This window comes from Aethalodelphis obliquidens, unplaced genomic scaffold, assembly GCF_003676395.1.
Source record: "Aethalodelphis obliquidens isolate GAN/ISIS:26980383/991018 unplaced genomic scaffold, ASM367639v1 scaffold35, whole genome shotgun sequence".
NCBI classification, from domain to species: Eukaryota; Metazoa; Chordata; class Mammalia; order Artiodactyla; family Delphinidae; genus Aethalodelphis; species Aethalodelphis obliquidens.
In genome coordinates this window covers 11,049,577-11,066,976 of record NW_020837979.1, presented here as the reverse complement: position 1 = coordinate 11,066,976, position 17,400 = coordinate 11,049,577, and the positions used below count along the sequence as shown (strand labels likewise).

Genomic DNA, 17,400 nt, shown 5'->3' with positions numbered 1-17,400 from the left:
TATTGCCTAACAGAACTGTGTTTATGAGCACGTGGAAGTTACCTGTTTTGGTGTCAACAAATGTTTGTCATCAACTTGTCCCGTGATAACGTAAAAGTGTGTTATAAAGTGGCAAATAAAAGACAGCGCATCCCGCCCAACTCAGGCCAACCATTTCAATCTCTGCCCTCTCCGCACCAAACCTGCAGCCACGGCTCCTAAAGAAACGGACTCCTCATCATCCCCACGTGTGTGAAAGGACATGCAAAAAGTAAAATAAGGAAAAGGAACTGTGTGGAAGGGTATAAACAAACCATAGGCTGGATGTGTACTCAAGAGCTGACAGAGAATCATATTTAAAACGGTCACATCTAAGATGCTGACTGTGTAAAATTTTAAAGAGATACAATGCAATCTATCCATGGGGTGTTTATCCTTTCCATTTTCTTTCTAGCAAAGAGTAGTTTTCTGTGAATTATACATGTAAATGCGAAGTTCTTCATTATTATGTAAGAGTAAAAATAAATGCACCTTTCAAGGAGCAGGTGTATCTAACCCAGAATGCAGATGTGTCAAAGACACCAGAAGAAGAGTGAAGCTTTTAACATTATTGGACAAATATCCTGCTTTAAGGGTCAGATCAACCTACATGAAGTAGACGTACGTGGCAATATACAGATTATTCACTCTGTGCACAGTGATCTGATTTAAACATCTAATCCAAAAGACGTTTTGAGTAAAAATTACAAGGTTCTCTGAATCAAGTAAAAATATAAGAAGCTTCTTAATCACTCAGTTGTCAGCCATATTATTAAGGAAAACCTAGAGCTAGAAATGTAGGGGTCTTCACAGATGCAAATATTCGCTCTTCTCTAGAGTAAAGCATTGCTGCCCATGTTGCTAGAGCCGTTTCTCCCCAGAACACTACCTCCTCCTGGTTTTTCCAAGCGTGGAGTCTGCTGAATCCCCCAAATTCTGAGCCCACAGGAGTCAGGGAAAACTTACAACCAAAGGAGACTTTAAAAAGCAATGACACGTAATATCTGTATGCACAAAAGGTAAAATTAACTGCTCTTCACTTACACGTTTAAGCCAAGGGTTAAGGAAGAAATGAATGTGTTCAGACTGCATAATGATAAAGATGAATGTTCTTCGTGAAGAGCAACCACGAACATTTTTGAGATGGAGCTAATTCCTAGGATGACGTCAGGTGGTGTGTTCATAACCACATCATTTAAAAAAGTGCTCTGTTTAGCCTTATACTTTCAGGACGTGTTAGAAAAGGGAAAGAGTCCACACGGGGGAAAATAAACTCAAATTGGGCCTTTATCACAAATTTCCTATCTTTAAAAATTCATCTCAGGAGATAGAAGTAAAATCGTATTTCACAGCAACGACAAAAAAAAGTGCAAGTGGAATGATGTAGTTTTTACCCCAATGACTCTTATCACGCCTTCAGCAGCTGCAAAGATAAAGTAAAGGATCCCCAGTCCGATGACCCGGTGCATGACTGTTCCTAGACGAGGCCTGGTACAAGGAGAAGCAAACCGAAAAAAGAGAAAGAAGAAGCAAGGTAAGTAAAATGTATCTGACTACAGTAACTGGCCCCATTTCCAACACCAGGAACGTCGCTATCCAATCACGTCAGTCCCTTCCCACCTCGGAGGTACTTTGTTTTGGGAAACAGCATTGTTTCCTGGGAAGAAGGCAGAAACAGGCTCAAGGAAATCTAGCCTCCTTCTCTAGGACTTGAAGCTGTACTGATGCCTATGAAGCAACATTTTTGAGGCCAGAGGATCTTGCTGCTGAAATCCAAGCAATATGATTAACATAACCCAGGTACTATGTCTACAGAATGGACGAGAAGAGTGATGAAACCTAGGAAGTGAGCGCCAACTTCTAAGTGTCACTGGCAGAAATAATCATTTAATTCTTTCACTAACAGAGATTGTAAAGTGTTCTGAGATGTGTCTTGTCAGCGATAATCCACTGATTCTATGACTTGGGCAGAGAAATAGCAGGATGTCAGGAGATCGAATCCCACTGCCTTCCCCTCTTAATATTCCCAAACGACAGTCCGGAAAGACTTCAGCTTTCATTCTTCGGATTGAAAAGAATTAAAATAACAGTTTTGATTCTTTGAAAGTATAAATGAGTTGAGAACATGCAAAGACGATGATTTTTGCGATTAGTCATTTGAAAATAGAACTGAAATTTCGAGAATTCCCTGGTGGTCCAATGGTTAGGATGCGGTGCTTTTACTGCCGTGGGCCCAAGTTCAATCCCTGGTCGGGGAACTAAGGTCCCTCAGGCCGCACAGCGTGGCCAAAAAAAAAAAAAAAAAAGAAGAACTGAAATTTCATGACACTTGCAAATCAGAATTTATTATGAATATGTTTTAACTCAAAAACCCTCTTTTCAGAGTAATTAGAAGAAAAAACTGGTTTTGAAAAAAAAATACTTATGATGAAAACTGAACTAATACCCATAGCTCATATTTCAGACAATTTATCTAATTTAGTTAATCTAAATTCTGGTTCACTATAGCCAGCTTACTGGAACCCTGCAACAGCCAGAACTGTTACCGCTTTGTAAGGGTTGAACACAAGTTGACAGTGAAGGGATTCAGTCAAAAAGGGCTGAGCCCTCACCCACCAGCTCAATCTTCTATCCCTTTCTCAGCCACCACCTCTGCACCCTGGCACCTGATGCTCATAACTACAACTGTGAGCTGCCACTGGGACCCAGAGGGTTTTGTGTTCTATATACTGTACTGAGGCCAAAAAACAAAAGAAAGCAAAACAAACGAAAAGAAGGTTTCCTCGCTACAGTCTTGGTAACTGCACCAGTCCGGAGCTCAGAAGCACATGTGCGTGCATTAGTGCACGCTTACTGAGTGCACGCTGTGTGCCGCCCAGCGCACTGGGGCCTTGGGATACAGCAGGACACAATACAGGGAAGTCACACACAAGTGGGGGGAAGAGACAACAAATGCTAAGAAACACATCAAAAGGCATGAGGGACTAGAGCGGTGGAGGATGGGCACTGGTTAGGGTCCCAAAGGGCCATCCTCCCTGGGGGGTGACGGTGAGGCAGAGAACTAAAGGAAGTGAGGGAGCAAACCATGCCTGGGATCGGGGGGGAAGCTGACAAGCAGAGGCCTCTCCTGCACTGTGAGACACGTGTCTGCTGTGTTTAAGGAACAGTGAGAGCAAGAAAAGCAGCAGGAGGGAGCAGAGTGTTTGGAGGGAGAGTGGCAGGAGATGAGGTCAGCCATCGGAGAAGCCACAAGATGGAATCTGGGTTTCACTGAGTGAAATGAGCAGAAAACTAATGAAATTGGAGTTACATCTTAAGAGAATCATCCTGGCTGCTGCTGTGTTTGAAAAGACTGACAGGAGACCAGGGCAGAAGTGGGGAAACCAGTTTGGAGGCTACTGGAGTGTAGTCTCGGCAGGAGAAGATGGTGGCCTGGATCAGGGTGGTGGCTGTGGAGGGGTGGGATGGGCTCATTCTGGACACTTTCATCAGTCAGAGCCACAGAACTGGATGAGAAAGCCTCGGGGATGCCGGTCACTAAAGCAGAGGTCTGGGGCCTGAGCCCAGGGCCCCCCAACACTGCAGCTCGGGAAGACGAGGGGGCTCGGCACAGGAGACCGTGAAGGAGCCTCCACGACCGGGCACCTGCAGGGGGCTGAGCGGGGCCCTGCGATTCGGCAAGGAGAGGTCAAGGTGACCTTGACAGGCGCAGTCTCAGTGGAGGAATGGGGCCAAACCTCACAAGGACAGAAAACGAGGGAAGTGGGAGCGGCCAAGTACAGACAACACATCTGAAAAGCGCTGCTGCACACAGGGGAAAAGCAATGAAGGAGAAGCAGAGGAGAGGGCCATCCGGGTTCAAGGGAGGCTCTGCTTCTGAAGATGACAGAAGTAACAGTGTGCTGACGGGAACGGCCCACCGGAGAGGGAAACTGATGCTATCAGAGAAAACAGGACAGACTGCTGGGACAGCTTCTTTGACAGAGGAGGTAACAGGACCCAGGGCACCAGGGCAGGGCAGGGCTTAACCGCACACAGGGATGGTCCACGCCGTACAGGAGCAGAACAGGCTGCGTGTGGTCCAGAGGTGGGGAGGATGACACAGACCTGACAGCCGCAAGTCCCTTCTGGTGGCTTCTAATTCCTCGGTGAGAGAAGAGCCAAGATCAGCTACGCTGGATGAGGGTAGGGAGGTGCGAGGAGACAGAAGGGGTGAATGGTCTTGCGCAGAGCGGAGAGTCAGAACACGAACGGCACGGGGACCAAGAGGTGCCAGCAGCACTGAGGGCGCCCTTCAAGTTCAGAGTCACGGAGTGAACTGAGCCAGGCAGTGCGGCGGGGTGTTCTCCTCAGGCTGACGCTGCAGCCCCGGCCGAGCCTGCGCAGATGGAGAGCCGGATTTATCGAGGAAGGCTGACAAAGGAGAAGGCGGAGGGCCTCAGGGGTGGCAGGGGTCATCAGTGCCCTGCCGGACCGTGGAAGGCGGTGGGATCAATAGGCCGGAGGCCACACCAGGGACCAAAAGTGCCTACAGCTGACACATTAGAGAAAGGAAACAGGAAACGGGGGAGGCTGAAGAGTAGATTGCTTCAATGTGCCACCATGGAGAGGGTGCAGCTATACACAATAATAAATAGATAATAATCAAGTCTAGAAAACGGCCAGGGGACTCAGTAGTTGAGGGGAGGTGACAGGTAAGAGCGGCAGAGGTGAGGGGGTGAGGTCAGGTTTCTTAAAGGATCCTCACACGGATACTCAAATCACAGGGAATCCTGACAGTGAAGTGCTGAGGAGAAAGCCAACAAAGCCAGTGCTCGGAGCGGTGAGGGATGAGGGGAAGCCTGGCGGCTGACAAGGCCTGCAACCCGAAGATGCAGCTGTGGTCCAGTGTGAGGGCTTGAGTTTCTGGGAATCAGAGGGTCTTAGGCAACAGGCTCTTCCATGTTCATGCCCAGGGACTCAAAGGTAAGAGGGAGAAAAGCTCTGCTTGAGAGGGTCCCGAAAGCGGGTCCTCAGGCGACTGCCAGGTTTCAGCCAGAAATTCTGCTGACCCTGGTGTTTCATGAGAGCGCTCTCTCTTACAATATCTCATACACAAACATGACCCCTAACTATGTTGTCTAGGAAACAGAAAATGGTCTGAACTTCGAGAATCATTTAAAATCTTCCATTAGCCTTATAGTTGATTATTCATCTAACTATGAAGTTACTGGAATTCAACTTCAGGATCTTTATTTGAGAAAAGAATAAAACAGCCAGTGCATGGAAATCTTTTAAAAACACGTCCTTGCAGGTATTTCCCTCTGGGATTTGTGTTAGGACACTGAGAGGTGCCGGGTTTCACAGGGGTCATAGCGGAGATGGATGGGATCACAGGATGGGGACGCGGTGTCTTTTCTGGGCCCCGGTACTTACTTCACAATGCCGTATCCCAAGCTCACAATGATCACCAGGAGGCGAGCCAGCGTCCTCTTAATTGCAGATATCAACTCCGCAAAGATCAGTAAACTCTGGGCTGAGGGGGGACGAAGGAAAATCATTCGCCCTGGGTCCATCTGGACGCCTGCCGCCAAGAGTCTAAATGTGTACTGTGTACAGTTACGTCCTGACCTCAGACGAATTCGCCACGTTGAATTTAAAGGTCATCTAATCCAAGTGATGTTTGAAACCTCAATGAAGGGGATTCTGATCGGCTCTACTGGGCACAGCTCTCTCACGTCCACTGGAAATCCGTCTCCCCGAGCTCCCCTCTGTTCTTATTCTTCCCCTTGAGGCTACAAAGGATTGTAGCCCTTTCCTGTTCTGTAAATATCTGAAAACCATAACGCCCTCAAGAACTCTCTTTTCCCCAGGTTGCCCTCATCATTTACTCATTCACGCTCCTACCATGTGGCTATCACAGTAAAAGACACACCACGTTCCCTGCCCTCGTGAAGCCTGTACTCTGGTCGGGACAAGTAAACGGACAGAATTCACCAAGTGCTGGAGGTAACGCTGTGTCTCCCAGGATTGTGATGAAAGCGACCTAACCCACACGGGGCAGGAAAAGCTTCTCATGGGAAGTGACATCTACACCAGGGTTTGAAGGCTGAGTAGGAGTTAACCGTTTGGAGGAGGGAAAGGGGAAAGCAAAGGAAATGGCACATGCAAGGGCATGGAGGGAAAAAGAGACAAAGGCAAATATGCTGCAAGAAGTGAAAGTTTGGCATGTCTGCAGCAGAGCGTGTAACGAGGGAGGTCAAGAAAAGAGGCTGGGGCAGAGGCAGGGCCCAATCACCTCAGTTTTAGGCTAGGCCATGAGTCAGGGCTTGTTGCTGAGGGCAGTGGGAAGTCAATGATAGTAAACAAGGGAGTGAAAAAGGAACTAGTCAACTACAGCCCATAGGCCAAATCTGGCCCTACATCTGTTTTGTAAATAAAGTTTTATTGGAACACGGCCATGCCCATTTGTTGTCTGTGGCAGCTTTCATGCTCCAATGGCAGTAGTTGAGAAGTTGCAACACAGACTACATGGCTCGCAAAGCCGAAAATATTTACTGTGTAGACTTTGCAGGAAAAGCTTGCTGACCCTTGGAATAAAGTAGACAGCTTTATTTTATCAAGATTGCTCTACTTAATGGCTTGGAGAGGAATAGACTGTAGGCGAGGAAAACGCTCAGGAGTCTATTCCAGAATTTAGCCAAGAGATGATGAGAGTGCTGGCGGTAAAGACGGAGAGGAGAAAGCCATTCAGAAACGAGTTGTGAATCCACCTAACATTCTTGTTTTCAGTTCATGTTTCTCTGCCTTCTCTAGAAGAAACCACAAGAGACCTTGCCCAACACCTTGAAGAAGTGCAGATATACTAAATTTATTACATTTGCCTAACTGCCAATCTAGAAGCACAAAACAAAGAAGTCAACGGACACGACCTATTCTTAATGTATCCTTGCTGGGTCCTAACAATCACTAAATCATCATTGCTTGATTTTTCTGAAGTCTATCCTTCCAGGACCAATGCTAAGCAAGACAGCCTGGGTTACAGAATTTACGCTTGGGAAAATCAGAAACAACATCAACCCAGGCCCCGTCTGGCGCCTCTCCTTTCCACAGGACTCCTCAAAGACAAGGACAGCAGTCTGGGGTTTCTCTTCCAAGGGCCTTCTGGTGTCATCTCAGAGGGCTTGAAGGCCCTGAGGAAGATAGATGGTCTTTCCTTCTCTCCATGGATCTCAGGCTTTTGCTGCCCTTCACCCAAGTTCACGCCACCCTCTTCTAGACAGAGACGCCCACCACTGGCAGCAAAGGAGCTGACTCGCCTTCTCTGATATTCAAGAATGCTTTAACCCCCGGTCATATGCAGCAGCTCTATCCTTCCTTCTTTATCTGGTTTAGGGCAGGCACACACACATACACACGCACGCACGTCACTAAAACTTCTTATAGGGTAATAATACCTCTAACATGTCTCCCTGGATGTCTGTCTTTTCTTTATTGTCTTGTACATGTCTTTTTAAACTTTTTATTTTGGGAAATTACAAACATTCTTTGACACAGAGAAAGCGATATAATAAACTCCCACGTACCCATCACTCAGCTTCCATAATTATCAACATTATGCTAAATTTGTCTCATCTATTTTCCAACTCACTCTCTTTTTTTCCTGGAGTATTTTAAAATAAAGAGCAGACACAACTACACCCTTTGAAAACCTGTACCACGATCATTTGTAACTGACCACTCAGAAGCACATTCCTGAGGGCTTTCTATCCTTCTGAGCTATCTCCCTTTTGAAGGTTCAGTGATGGAATTAATTGTACCTTCACTTCTCTGGCCCTTTTGAACTCTATCTTCTAGAAGTCTGGGGCACCCATCTGAGGATGCCCCACTATATGCCCTGCCTGCTTGCCACATTCCACTGTGTAAGCTGGGATGGTATCTCCCACGGTCACATGAAGTTCTTTGCAAAAAGGGTGCAGTCACCATCCATCCTGGCACTACTAATTTTACTCCCTGTGGCCAAATTTTCTTTTCTCCTTTGGAGGGGAAAGGAGAAGAGAGAGGATGGGGAAAAATACAGAGAAATACGTTAAAAGGATTGGCAGCCCCCGATGTCCCCAGTCCAGAATTTCGTGTTGTTTAAAGCCAGTCACGGGTAGCTGAACCTTAGGGAACAGGAATTTTCTTTTCCCCAGGAGGGAAGTAAGGGAAAGCCAGCAAGAAGAAAACAGAAAATGAAGACCACACACATGCTAGCTTGGATCAGAGCCCTACTCTGATATTCTCTTCTTGGCTTCCCTCCTCTTCACCTATATGGTTGTTCCCAAACCACTGTATGAAGGTGGGGCGGGGAGTCCCCACAGCTCTGCTCACAAATGCTGGGCGACTCTTGGGTCACACCATATACATGGACACAGTCACCACTTACTTGATAACCCAGTGCTGTTGATGTTTTGGTATTCAGCATAAAAAACTGCTTTTTCAAGCATTCCCAGGAAAATAACAGCTGCAATCCAGAACTGGATTCTTAGTATATCTTTCCAATAGCAGGCAGACCACATCAGCCAGAGTATGCCATATAAGATATAAACGATACACATCACCATGTAGAACTGTGGGAGGAGAAGCAATTTTAGTCAGTTAAGCCTTCTGATCATTTGAAAATTGACATTTCTACATTCAAGTTTGCAATCCTTTATTTTCCAGTCACCATGGAACCAGAAATAGAGGGTATGTCAAAGTGTTAGCTACTAAGGAATTACCACCACTGAGCTCTTAAAATGTTTAAATGTTCCAATTAGGATACAAAACTCATTTTTAAAAAAAGGAAGAAATGATGAGAGATACTCACAATCATCAGAGGCCAATCTGATGCAGAGATATATCCATGAGGCCCCATCATAGAAAGAGAAACTGGTGAAGGCAGGGTGGGGATAAAGAAATTAAGGCATTAAAATTAACAACCAGTTTTCCTTAAGTTTTTCAATGTAAGCTCATTTTAAGACTCCAAGAATACAAACCAAGTTAACGAATGCTGAATTTTAACCTTTGATTATGTAACTGTATGAAGATATCTTTACGTATTTGTATACATGCTCTTGTAAAGTGTGGGCCAAGTCAGATCTTATGCAGACAGCAAAGTAGTCCTGGTCTGAGATTGGCCCTGCCTGAGTCCCTGACCTAGCTGAGGACTTTGTCTTTCTTAATGTAACTTGGATAAATTCTGAACTCCAGGGACTTCCCTGGTGGTCCAGCAGTTATGACTCCGAGCCCCCAATGCAGGGGGCATGGGTTCCATCCCTGGTCAGGGAACTAGATCCTGCATGCTGCAAGTAAGATCCCACACACTGCAACTAAAGATCCCGCACGGTGCAACGAAGATCCCACACGCGGCAACCCAGCACAGCCAAATTAATTAATTGATTAATTAAAAAATTTTTTTTTTAATTTACTGAACTCCAGAATCTAGTTTGGGTTGTTGTCTGAGAGCAATAACAAACAGAGTGCCGAATACAGTGCAAGACTTGCAAGGCTTAGCAACTGCGCCAGTTACTAACCAGCAGAAGCTTAAAGCTGCCTGCTGGTGTCAGAGGAAAAGACGCCACACCTGGGAAGGCAGGGCGCACAGGCTGGGGAGCAGGATGGCAGCAAGGCCCCTGCTCCCTGTGTGGCATGGTCTGGGCCCATTACAGTACCGCCGGGAGGAAGGCCTGCTTCACACTCTCTGGAGCAGCGCCCCCACCAGCTTCCCTGGGGAAGACCAGCTCTGGGCCTCCTTTGCAGCCATGCCTGACTCACCTCACTGCTTTCTCCCTCCTCTCTGGACTGGGTGCCCCCCAGAGACAGAGCCTGGTTTCACTTCTGTGTCCCAGTGGGTGAATCAGAGCAGTTTGCAAATCCCCAGGATCATCACATGCTGCTTGGCTGCTGTCAGCCCAGCAGATACCCAGTACAGAAAATGACCGCTAAAGCAATGCCAGGACCCATGGAAGCATTCGCTCCCTTGAAAACCGCTTAGTGTGAGCCCGCTCTCACATTGGGCACCAGGAGCTACGGTTTCACGAGGCAAAGAGCATCTACCTTATGGGCAGGCAGGGGAGCTCACAGACCGCAGAAGCCACAGTTGCCAGACATGCTACTTCTACTCCTAGGCTACAAACAGATTATTTTTTCTTAAACTTTTTAAAGAACAAAAATTTTGAACCCCTGATGATGGCCATTTTCAAGTAACAGAATATAATCCACTTCAAGTACAATTAAGGTGTCACCTACCCATTTCTACATGTTAAAAAAAATTTTTTTTAATCTGGAAGGATGGAGAATTTTGTATCCCTCTATCAAGTTTAAAACTTTTTAAATTAATCTTTTTTTTTAATTCACCCTTTTATTTATTTTCTTTTATTTATTTTTTCTTGGCCACGCTGTGCGGCTTGTGGGATCCTAGTTCCCCGACCAGGGATTGAACCCTGGCCCTCGGCACCCAAAGTACAGAGTCCCAACCACTGGACCACCAGGGAACTCCCAAAGTTTATCTTAAATTAATTTAAAATTTCCATTCCATTAAAAAAATATATATTAGAGTTAAGATAAGCATAAAGTTCTAAGTACCCCAAATAAACAGATTATTCATTTTTGTGATTAACAGAAAATCATTTTTGAATAATGTGTTTTAACAGAGAATGTAGATTTGGGTTAATGACAAAAATACAGAATACAGTAAAAGCAGACAATAAAACATGCATACTGTTTAACTATACCATTCAAATTCCAGCTTGCATCTGTTTTTTCTGTTTTAATAGAAACAATAAAGATATGAAACCCATCTCTCTGTGTTTTGGCTACAACATCCTGAAACAGAAAAAAAAAAAATCCTTCATGTTATTTTTTTTAATTGCTATATAAGATATAGCTAAACGACTGTCCACCACATTTTAAAACAACTTTTAAGAATTGAATTGGGTTACTTTAAAAAAACAAAACAAAACACAGGTAAAAGGAATGGTGGGCTGTGGAAGGACAGTGGGTAGTGGAAGGATTTCCTCCATTTGTTTTTTTTTTTTTACCACCATCCTCCCAGACCCAAAGGGATGGAGGAGGAAAAAAGCCTTTTCCACTGGCCAATGTTTTCTACTTTTTATAGTTCTACAGGTTTTCCCCCCAATGTTACCATTCTATGTTTTATTTAATACTACCTTTGAAATAGTTTTTCTAATATCCTAGTATAATCAAGCATTTATTTATTTATTTATTTATACTTTTTGGCCACGCCCTGTGGCATGTGGAATCTTAGTTTCCTGACCAGGGATTGAACCCGCACCGCCTGCATTGGAAGCACGGAGTCTTAACCACTGGACCACCAGGGAAGTCCCAAGCATTCAGTTTTTAAATGTGTGTTTTTTAAAATTGAACTGGGGGAGAAAGATGTCAGATAACATTGCTGGAAATGACTCAGATTCGGTGTACAGGCTAAATTCCTTAAGGCACTCTGTTGCTAGCAATCTCACTGAGGCCTGAAACTGCCCACTGGGACTGCCTGTGAACCCTGCAGTGCCCTCATGTAGCTGGACCAAACTTTTCACACTCCTCCTTCCTGAGTATTTCCTATCCTTCCCTCTCATTTCCTACTCCTCCACCTGTGACAGTTTGTGCAAAGCAAAGAGTTGGTCCAGCCACTGCAGAGTGAATGCCCTTCCACTATCAGACTACTCTGTAAGATGGTTGGAGAAAACAGTAGGAAAGCAGAAGAGTCCCAGTCTAAAGGCAAACATCAAGCTCTTCTAAATCCACTTTCAGTCCCTACACTCAACTCCTTGTAATCCTCTCAACCTCTTAGTCTTCTGACTTTGAGTAATTTCCCCAAATTCCAAATTTCCCTTCCCCCTCGTGCTACATCATGGTTTCTATCTATTTCTTTACTTCCTTAATGACGATACAGCTCCGCCCACTGCTGTGCTGCCTCAGGTATTTGGCAGCCGAATTTTATTTTTTAAAATAAAGAAAGACTACATAGAAGTTACTGTTAAATCACACCTTTAAAGAGATTTTTAAACAAAGACAGAACCATTTATGTACAAAATTCACACAGACATATGTAAGGAAATATACTGTTTTAAATAATGCTTCTGGGCCTTCCCTGGTGGCGCAGCGGTTGAGAGTCCGCCTGCCGATGCAGGGGACACGGGTTTGTGCCCCGGTCTGGGAAGATCCCACGTGCCGCGGAGCGGCTGGGCCCGTGAGCCATGGCCGCTGAGCCTGCGCGTCCGGAGCCTGTGCTCCGCAACGGGAGAGGCCACAACGGTGAGAGGCCCGCGTACCGCAAAAAAAAAAAAAAAATAAAATAAAAAAAAAAATTAAATAATGCTTCTTTTTTCTTTCCTAACTCTACTAACCCTACTTTAGATCACTCTCTGAGTATCTGTCCATCAACAGATTCTGCTCAGTCTTACTCTAACTTGTATGTATTTGATTTAAAGGCAAATAAAATGACTTACCGCTGACCCTTCCTGGTTTGTAACACTTCTGGTATTTGTTATTCGTTCTTTATTCTGGAAAAATAAAATAAAATAATTTCATTTTATGTTGTTGCATTTCCATAAGGAAAAATAGTTTCAACAATTAAGAAAATCTAGTCTTCTAGGCTAGGAGGAGAAAGTGCACAAAGGAGAGTGTTCAAGTGTGTTAAATGCTGGTGAGTCAAGTACACTGAAAGACCTTCAGTAGGAGTAATAGACCTAGGGATCTAATAACATGGAGGTCACTGGTGACCTTGACTAGAGCTGTTCTGATGGGATGATGGGGGCAAAGCCCTGACTGGGGTGGGCAGAAGAGAGATGAGGGATGGAATGACAGCAAATCATGAAAGGATGATAAAAGGATCCTCTTCCAAGGATGATGTTGCAAAAGGCACAAAGAAATGGAACAATGGTTCCACTTATTATGTACTGCCACACACACAAAAGAACTAAACCTAATAATTGACAACTTAAGCACCTTCCTTTATCAAAATACTGATAAAACAGAAGTTGATACTTGCATTCACTGGGAGAAACATAAATTCTATTTCAACATCGCAAGACAGGTACTCACATTCAATGAGGGAAACGCCTGTGAACCACGGTTGCAATCTAAGTTTTCATTTTTTGTTGTCCAACATTCGCTGCTGTTGAAATAATGACCACAAAAGTCTTCACTGACACTAAGTTCATGTTTTTGTGACAGCTCCTATGCAAAGTAAGATTCTATGTCATAATTTATTTCCACTTAATATCTAAATAATACCAAAAAGTTATTCAGCTTGGAACACTTGAAACATGCAACAGAACAAAATACCAAAAAGAAAGTTTTGAATATAATTTTCAGTACGATTGAGGTAATCATAACATTTTAGCCATTCTGATGTGCTCAGATACAGTAAAACATAATATAATCATTCTCTTATAGTAATAAAAGTGATTAAGATGTTACTACAAGGAAATGGTTCACAGAGAAATACAAAATACTTTGTCCTGGGGCTATTTCCATTTTACTCCAGGTATAAAAGATTTTACAGAGAAAGAAAGCAGCATTTAATTACAAGGAAAGATAAACCAAACACTCAGTAACATAAAGCAAAGATGGCAAACCCAACTGAGTGCAGGGGGAACACTCATTTACACATCAACTAACAATGAGGCTCCTAGATGGATGAGGAAAACCGCGCTCCTAATGGCAACTCCCAGGCATGAAGAAAAGGTTAAGAGGCTTCCATTGGCCAAATATGAGACAATTTGAGCAAAATACATAAAAACAGTAATAGATTATAACCCACCCAACAAAGTTAAAATCAATGAGTCCATATTGATAATTGATTGACTGACAGACGGATAAGAGAGAGGAAAAGAGTGCAACCTCAGAGTCGAATGCTAATAAATGTAGAAGAAAACATGGAATTAGAAAATCATTGTTTAGCAATCATCACAGTGGTAACTGTGCTTTGATTCAGGCAAGAATCAAAGAATGTTAAAACAAGGACTGATGAAGAAACAGGATATTTACACGTAAATACAAAAGTATTTCTTCACAAATTATTGTTAACAACAAGGAGAAAAGTAGTAGCTTTACAGTGGAGAAACCTGGCAGAAACTTCCTTAACTGATCAAAGTTAATATCACCAAAAATGGGACAAAACGGTATACTTTCTGGTATGCCTGCCAAAAATATAACCTGAATTTAATCACGAGGAAACGTGAGAAATATTCAAATTGAGGGACATTTTGTAAAAATAAATGGCTTGTACACCTCAAATATATCAATGTCATGTCATGAACCACCCTCAACACCTCCACCCCCCCCAAAAAAAACTCTGCAGAAATACAAGGTGATCCTGGATTGGATCCTGTACCAGAAAAAGAAAAGAAAAAAAAAAGGTGCTAAAAAGGATGTTGTTGGGACACTGGCAAAGTCTGAATACGGTTTATTAGCTATTATATCAATTAGCATTGTATCGCTGTTAAATTTCGTAAATCTGATCTTGTACTGTGTAATCTAAGGGAATATCTTTGTTCGTAGGAAATACACACTGACCTAACCCGGTCTCTTTTTCCTCCTCTCACACTCTCCCCCTCCTTTTCCCTCCTCTCCTCTTTCTGGTTCTAGGTTCCCTATTACTAATTTTTTGGACGAAGTGAAACTTTTACATTTCTTCTTTAAATTGAGTTGGTTTTCATTTGTGCGTGACCCACAGTCCCCTTATCAATGGTTTCCACAACTCTGATTTAAATATTTACTAACATTTTTCATAAGATACAAGGAAACTAAAAGATCTGTATTCTCAGAAAGCATATACTTTGATACAATTAAGGCGTTTATTGCCTAAGTCCCAAAATCTGTGGTACTTCTCTATTCTTGGCCTCCTCACTTGATAAGCTAATAAATCTTAAAACGCCTAACTTTTCCTTCATAGATTTAGACACATTTAAAATTTGTGTTTTACTTACTTCCAGCTCAGAATATTGATTGTGACAGGGATGATGTTCCAAAAGCCACACTATGGTAAACTTCACAGGCCCAGGGCAGCTGAATGACTTAACTGTTTAGAGAAAGGAAGTCTCATTTTACAACAATAATATATATACTTTAACATAAACTTAAGGTTTCAAGAATGCAATTGAAAATAGACTACTTTGGACTTCCCTGTGGCGCAGTGGTTAAGAATCTGACTGCCAAGGCAGGGGACATGGGTTCGAGCCCTGGTCCGGGAAGATCCCAAATGCCGTGGAGCAACTAAGCCCATGCACCACAACTACTGAGCCCATGTGCCACAACTACTGAAGCCCGCGCGCCTAGAGCCTGTGCTCCACAACAAGGGAAGCCACCGCAATGAGAAGGCAGCACACCGCAACAAAGAGTAGCCCCTGCTCGCCACAACTAGAGAAAGCCCGCGTGCAGAAACGAAGGCCCAACGCAGCCAAAAATAAATAAATAAATGTTCCTTTAAAAAATAAATAAATAAAATAGACAACTTTAAGGAAACCATGAGTAAAGTATTACCTAATTTCTCCAAAAAGTCACTGCAAAATGAGACAGATAAATTCCTTAAATTAAATTATTACAGTTAACCAAGGCTGAGGCTGGTAGAGTTTCTGGGGCAGAGTACCCAAGAGGTGGGAACTACACAGAGAAAGGGTCAATGAAATCTGCATACAGATCCTTGGTCTCTGGCTGCATAACAGCCTGTCCATGCACAAGGACAAGCTGAAAAATTCTGAGTTCACATGGGGATGGGAACTAGCCAGAGAGGAAAGGCCTCAGTAAACACACCCCGTGTCTGAGAGAGACGCAGAACAGTCACACCTTAGAAGTGGTGCTAAATTAGTTCTAGAGTAAAGGCTACCCCTGATCCCTCCTAAAAGAAGTTAAAAACGAAACTGGAAAGGATCGAACTGACCCCAAAGAAATGTAACTGTCTGCCAGAACAAAGTTGTTCACGGAACACAACATTCTAGTACTCAAGAATGTGAAATTCACGATATCCACTAGCCAACAAAAATACTAGATATACAAGGTGGGAAAAGTTAACTCATAATCGTGACACGAATCAGTCAATTTGACAACGATGTGCACTGTCCTATGTGTCTATCGCAGTTCCACAGTGTTAGGATTACCGTAGCTTCGTGTTCAGTTCTGAAATCGGAGAGTAAAAGCCCTCCCACTTTGTTCTTTTTTAAAATTGTTTTGGCTATTCTAGGTCCTCTGTATTTGCATCTAAGTTTCAGAAACAGCTCTCGCCAGTTTCTACATAAGTCTGCTTGGATTTTGATTGGGATTAATTGAATTTATAGGTCAATCTGGGGAGAATTGCCAGTATAATGTTAAGTTATAGATTTATCAATAGATGCCCTTTATCAGGTTGAGGCCATTTCCTTCTATTTCTAGTTTTCTGAGAGTTTCCATCATGGATAGGTGCTGATTTTTTTCAAATGCTTTTTTGTATATATTGAGATGATTATATGATGTATTTCTTTTATTCTGTTAATATGGTGAATTACACTGAGAGATTTTCACCAGTGGCTCCATATGACGGCATCTTGAATGGAGTAGCTAAGAGGGGTCACCTTAGCTTTCCTTAGGGAAAGCAAGGCATCTGATCCACCAAACAGCACGGACACATACCCGAGGGACCAATGCTTAACTTTGTAGGCACTAAAATTTGGCTCTGGGACTTCCCTGGTAGCACAGTGGTTAAGAACCCGCCTGCCAATGCAGGGGACACAGTTCCGAGCCCTGGTCTGGGAAGATCCCACATGCCGTGGAGCAACTAAGCCCATGCGCCACAACTACAGAGCCTGCGCTCTAGATCCCGCACGCCACAACTACTGAGCCCATGCGCCACAATTACTGAAGCCCGCACACCTAGAGCCCATGCTCCGCAACAAGAGAAGCCACCATGACGAGAAGCCCGCGCACCGCGACGAAGAGTAGCCCTCGCTCGCCACAACTAGAGAAAGCCCGTGCGCAGCAACGAAGACCCAATGCGGCCATAAATAAATTAATTAATTAATTAAAAAAGTCATTCCTAACAAATATTTTTTTAAAATAATAATAATAAAATAAAATTTGGCTCTGTGAGAACTCAGAGACTCAGTTTCATCTTTCACACCATGGATGTAGGCGTGTAAAACTTAACGCCCAATTACTCACTTAAACAGTAACTATAAAGTAGATGATGAGAAGGCTGCTTGGTGAACATGGCAGCAGAACAAGGAGGCTCAGGTGGGCACTTCATCCACCCCCGCCAGCCACAGTGTTAGAGCTACGGTCATAGTTACAGAAAGACCTCTCTCCCATCAGTGCTGGGACACTGCCAGCTTTTACCTGACTAAACCCTCATTTTTTTTTTTTTACGTTTTTGTTCCTAACTCCCTT

General features: G+C 43.7%; 1 protein-coding gene and 1 non-coding gene across 2 annotated transcripts in view; one reads left to right on the top strand and one right to left on the bottom strand.

Annotated features, from left to right (window-relative positions):
- TMEM87B (transmembrane protein 87B) overlaps positions 1-17,400 on the bottom strand; it is a 47,772-nt gene that overhangs the window by 25,989 nt on the left and 4,383 nt on the right. The window contains exons 3-10 of the mRNA XM_027129043.1: positions 14,973-15,064; positions 13,084-13,218; positions 12,489-12,542; positions 10,755-10,845; positions 8,849-8,910; positions 8,426-8,609; positions 5,434-5,533; positions 1,413-1,506 (exon numbers count right to left, since the gene is read on the bottom strand). Of these exons, the coding sequence (XP_026984844.1) occupies positions 1,413-1,506; positions 5,434-5,533; positions 8,426-8,609; positions 8,849-8,910; positions 10,755-10,845; positions 12,489-12,542; positions 13,084-13,218; positions 14,973-15,064 (812 nt within the window). The remainder of the gene's footprint in view (positions 1-1,412; positions 1,507-5,433; positions 5,534-8,425; positions 8,610-8,848; positions 8,911-10,754; positions 10,846-12,488; positions 12,543-13,083; positions 13,219-14,972; positions 15,065-17,400) is intronic.
- On the top strand, positions 2,204-2,276 carry TRNAK-UUU (transfer RNA lysine (anticodon UUU)). Its single transcript has one exon. It is a non-coding gene; the product is annotated as a tRNA-Lys (tRNA).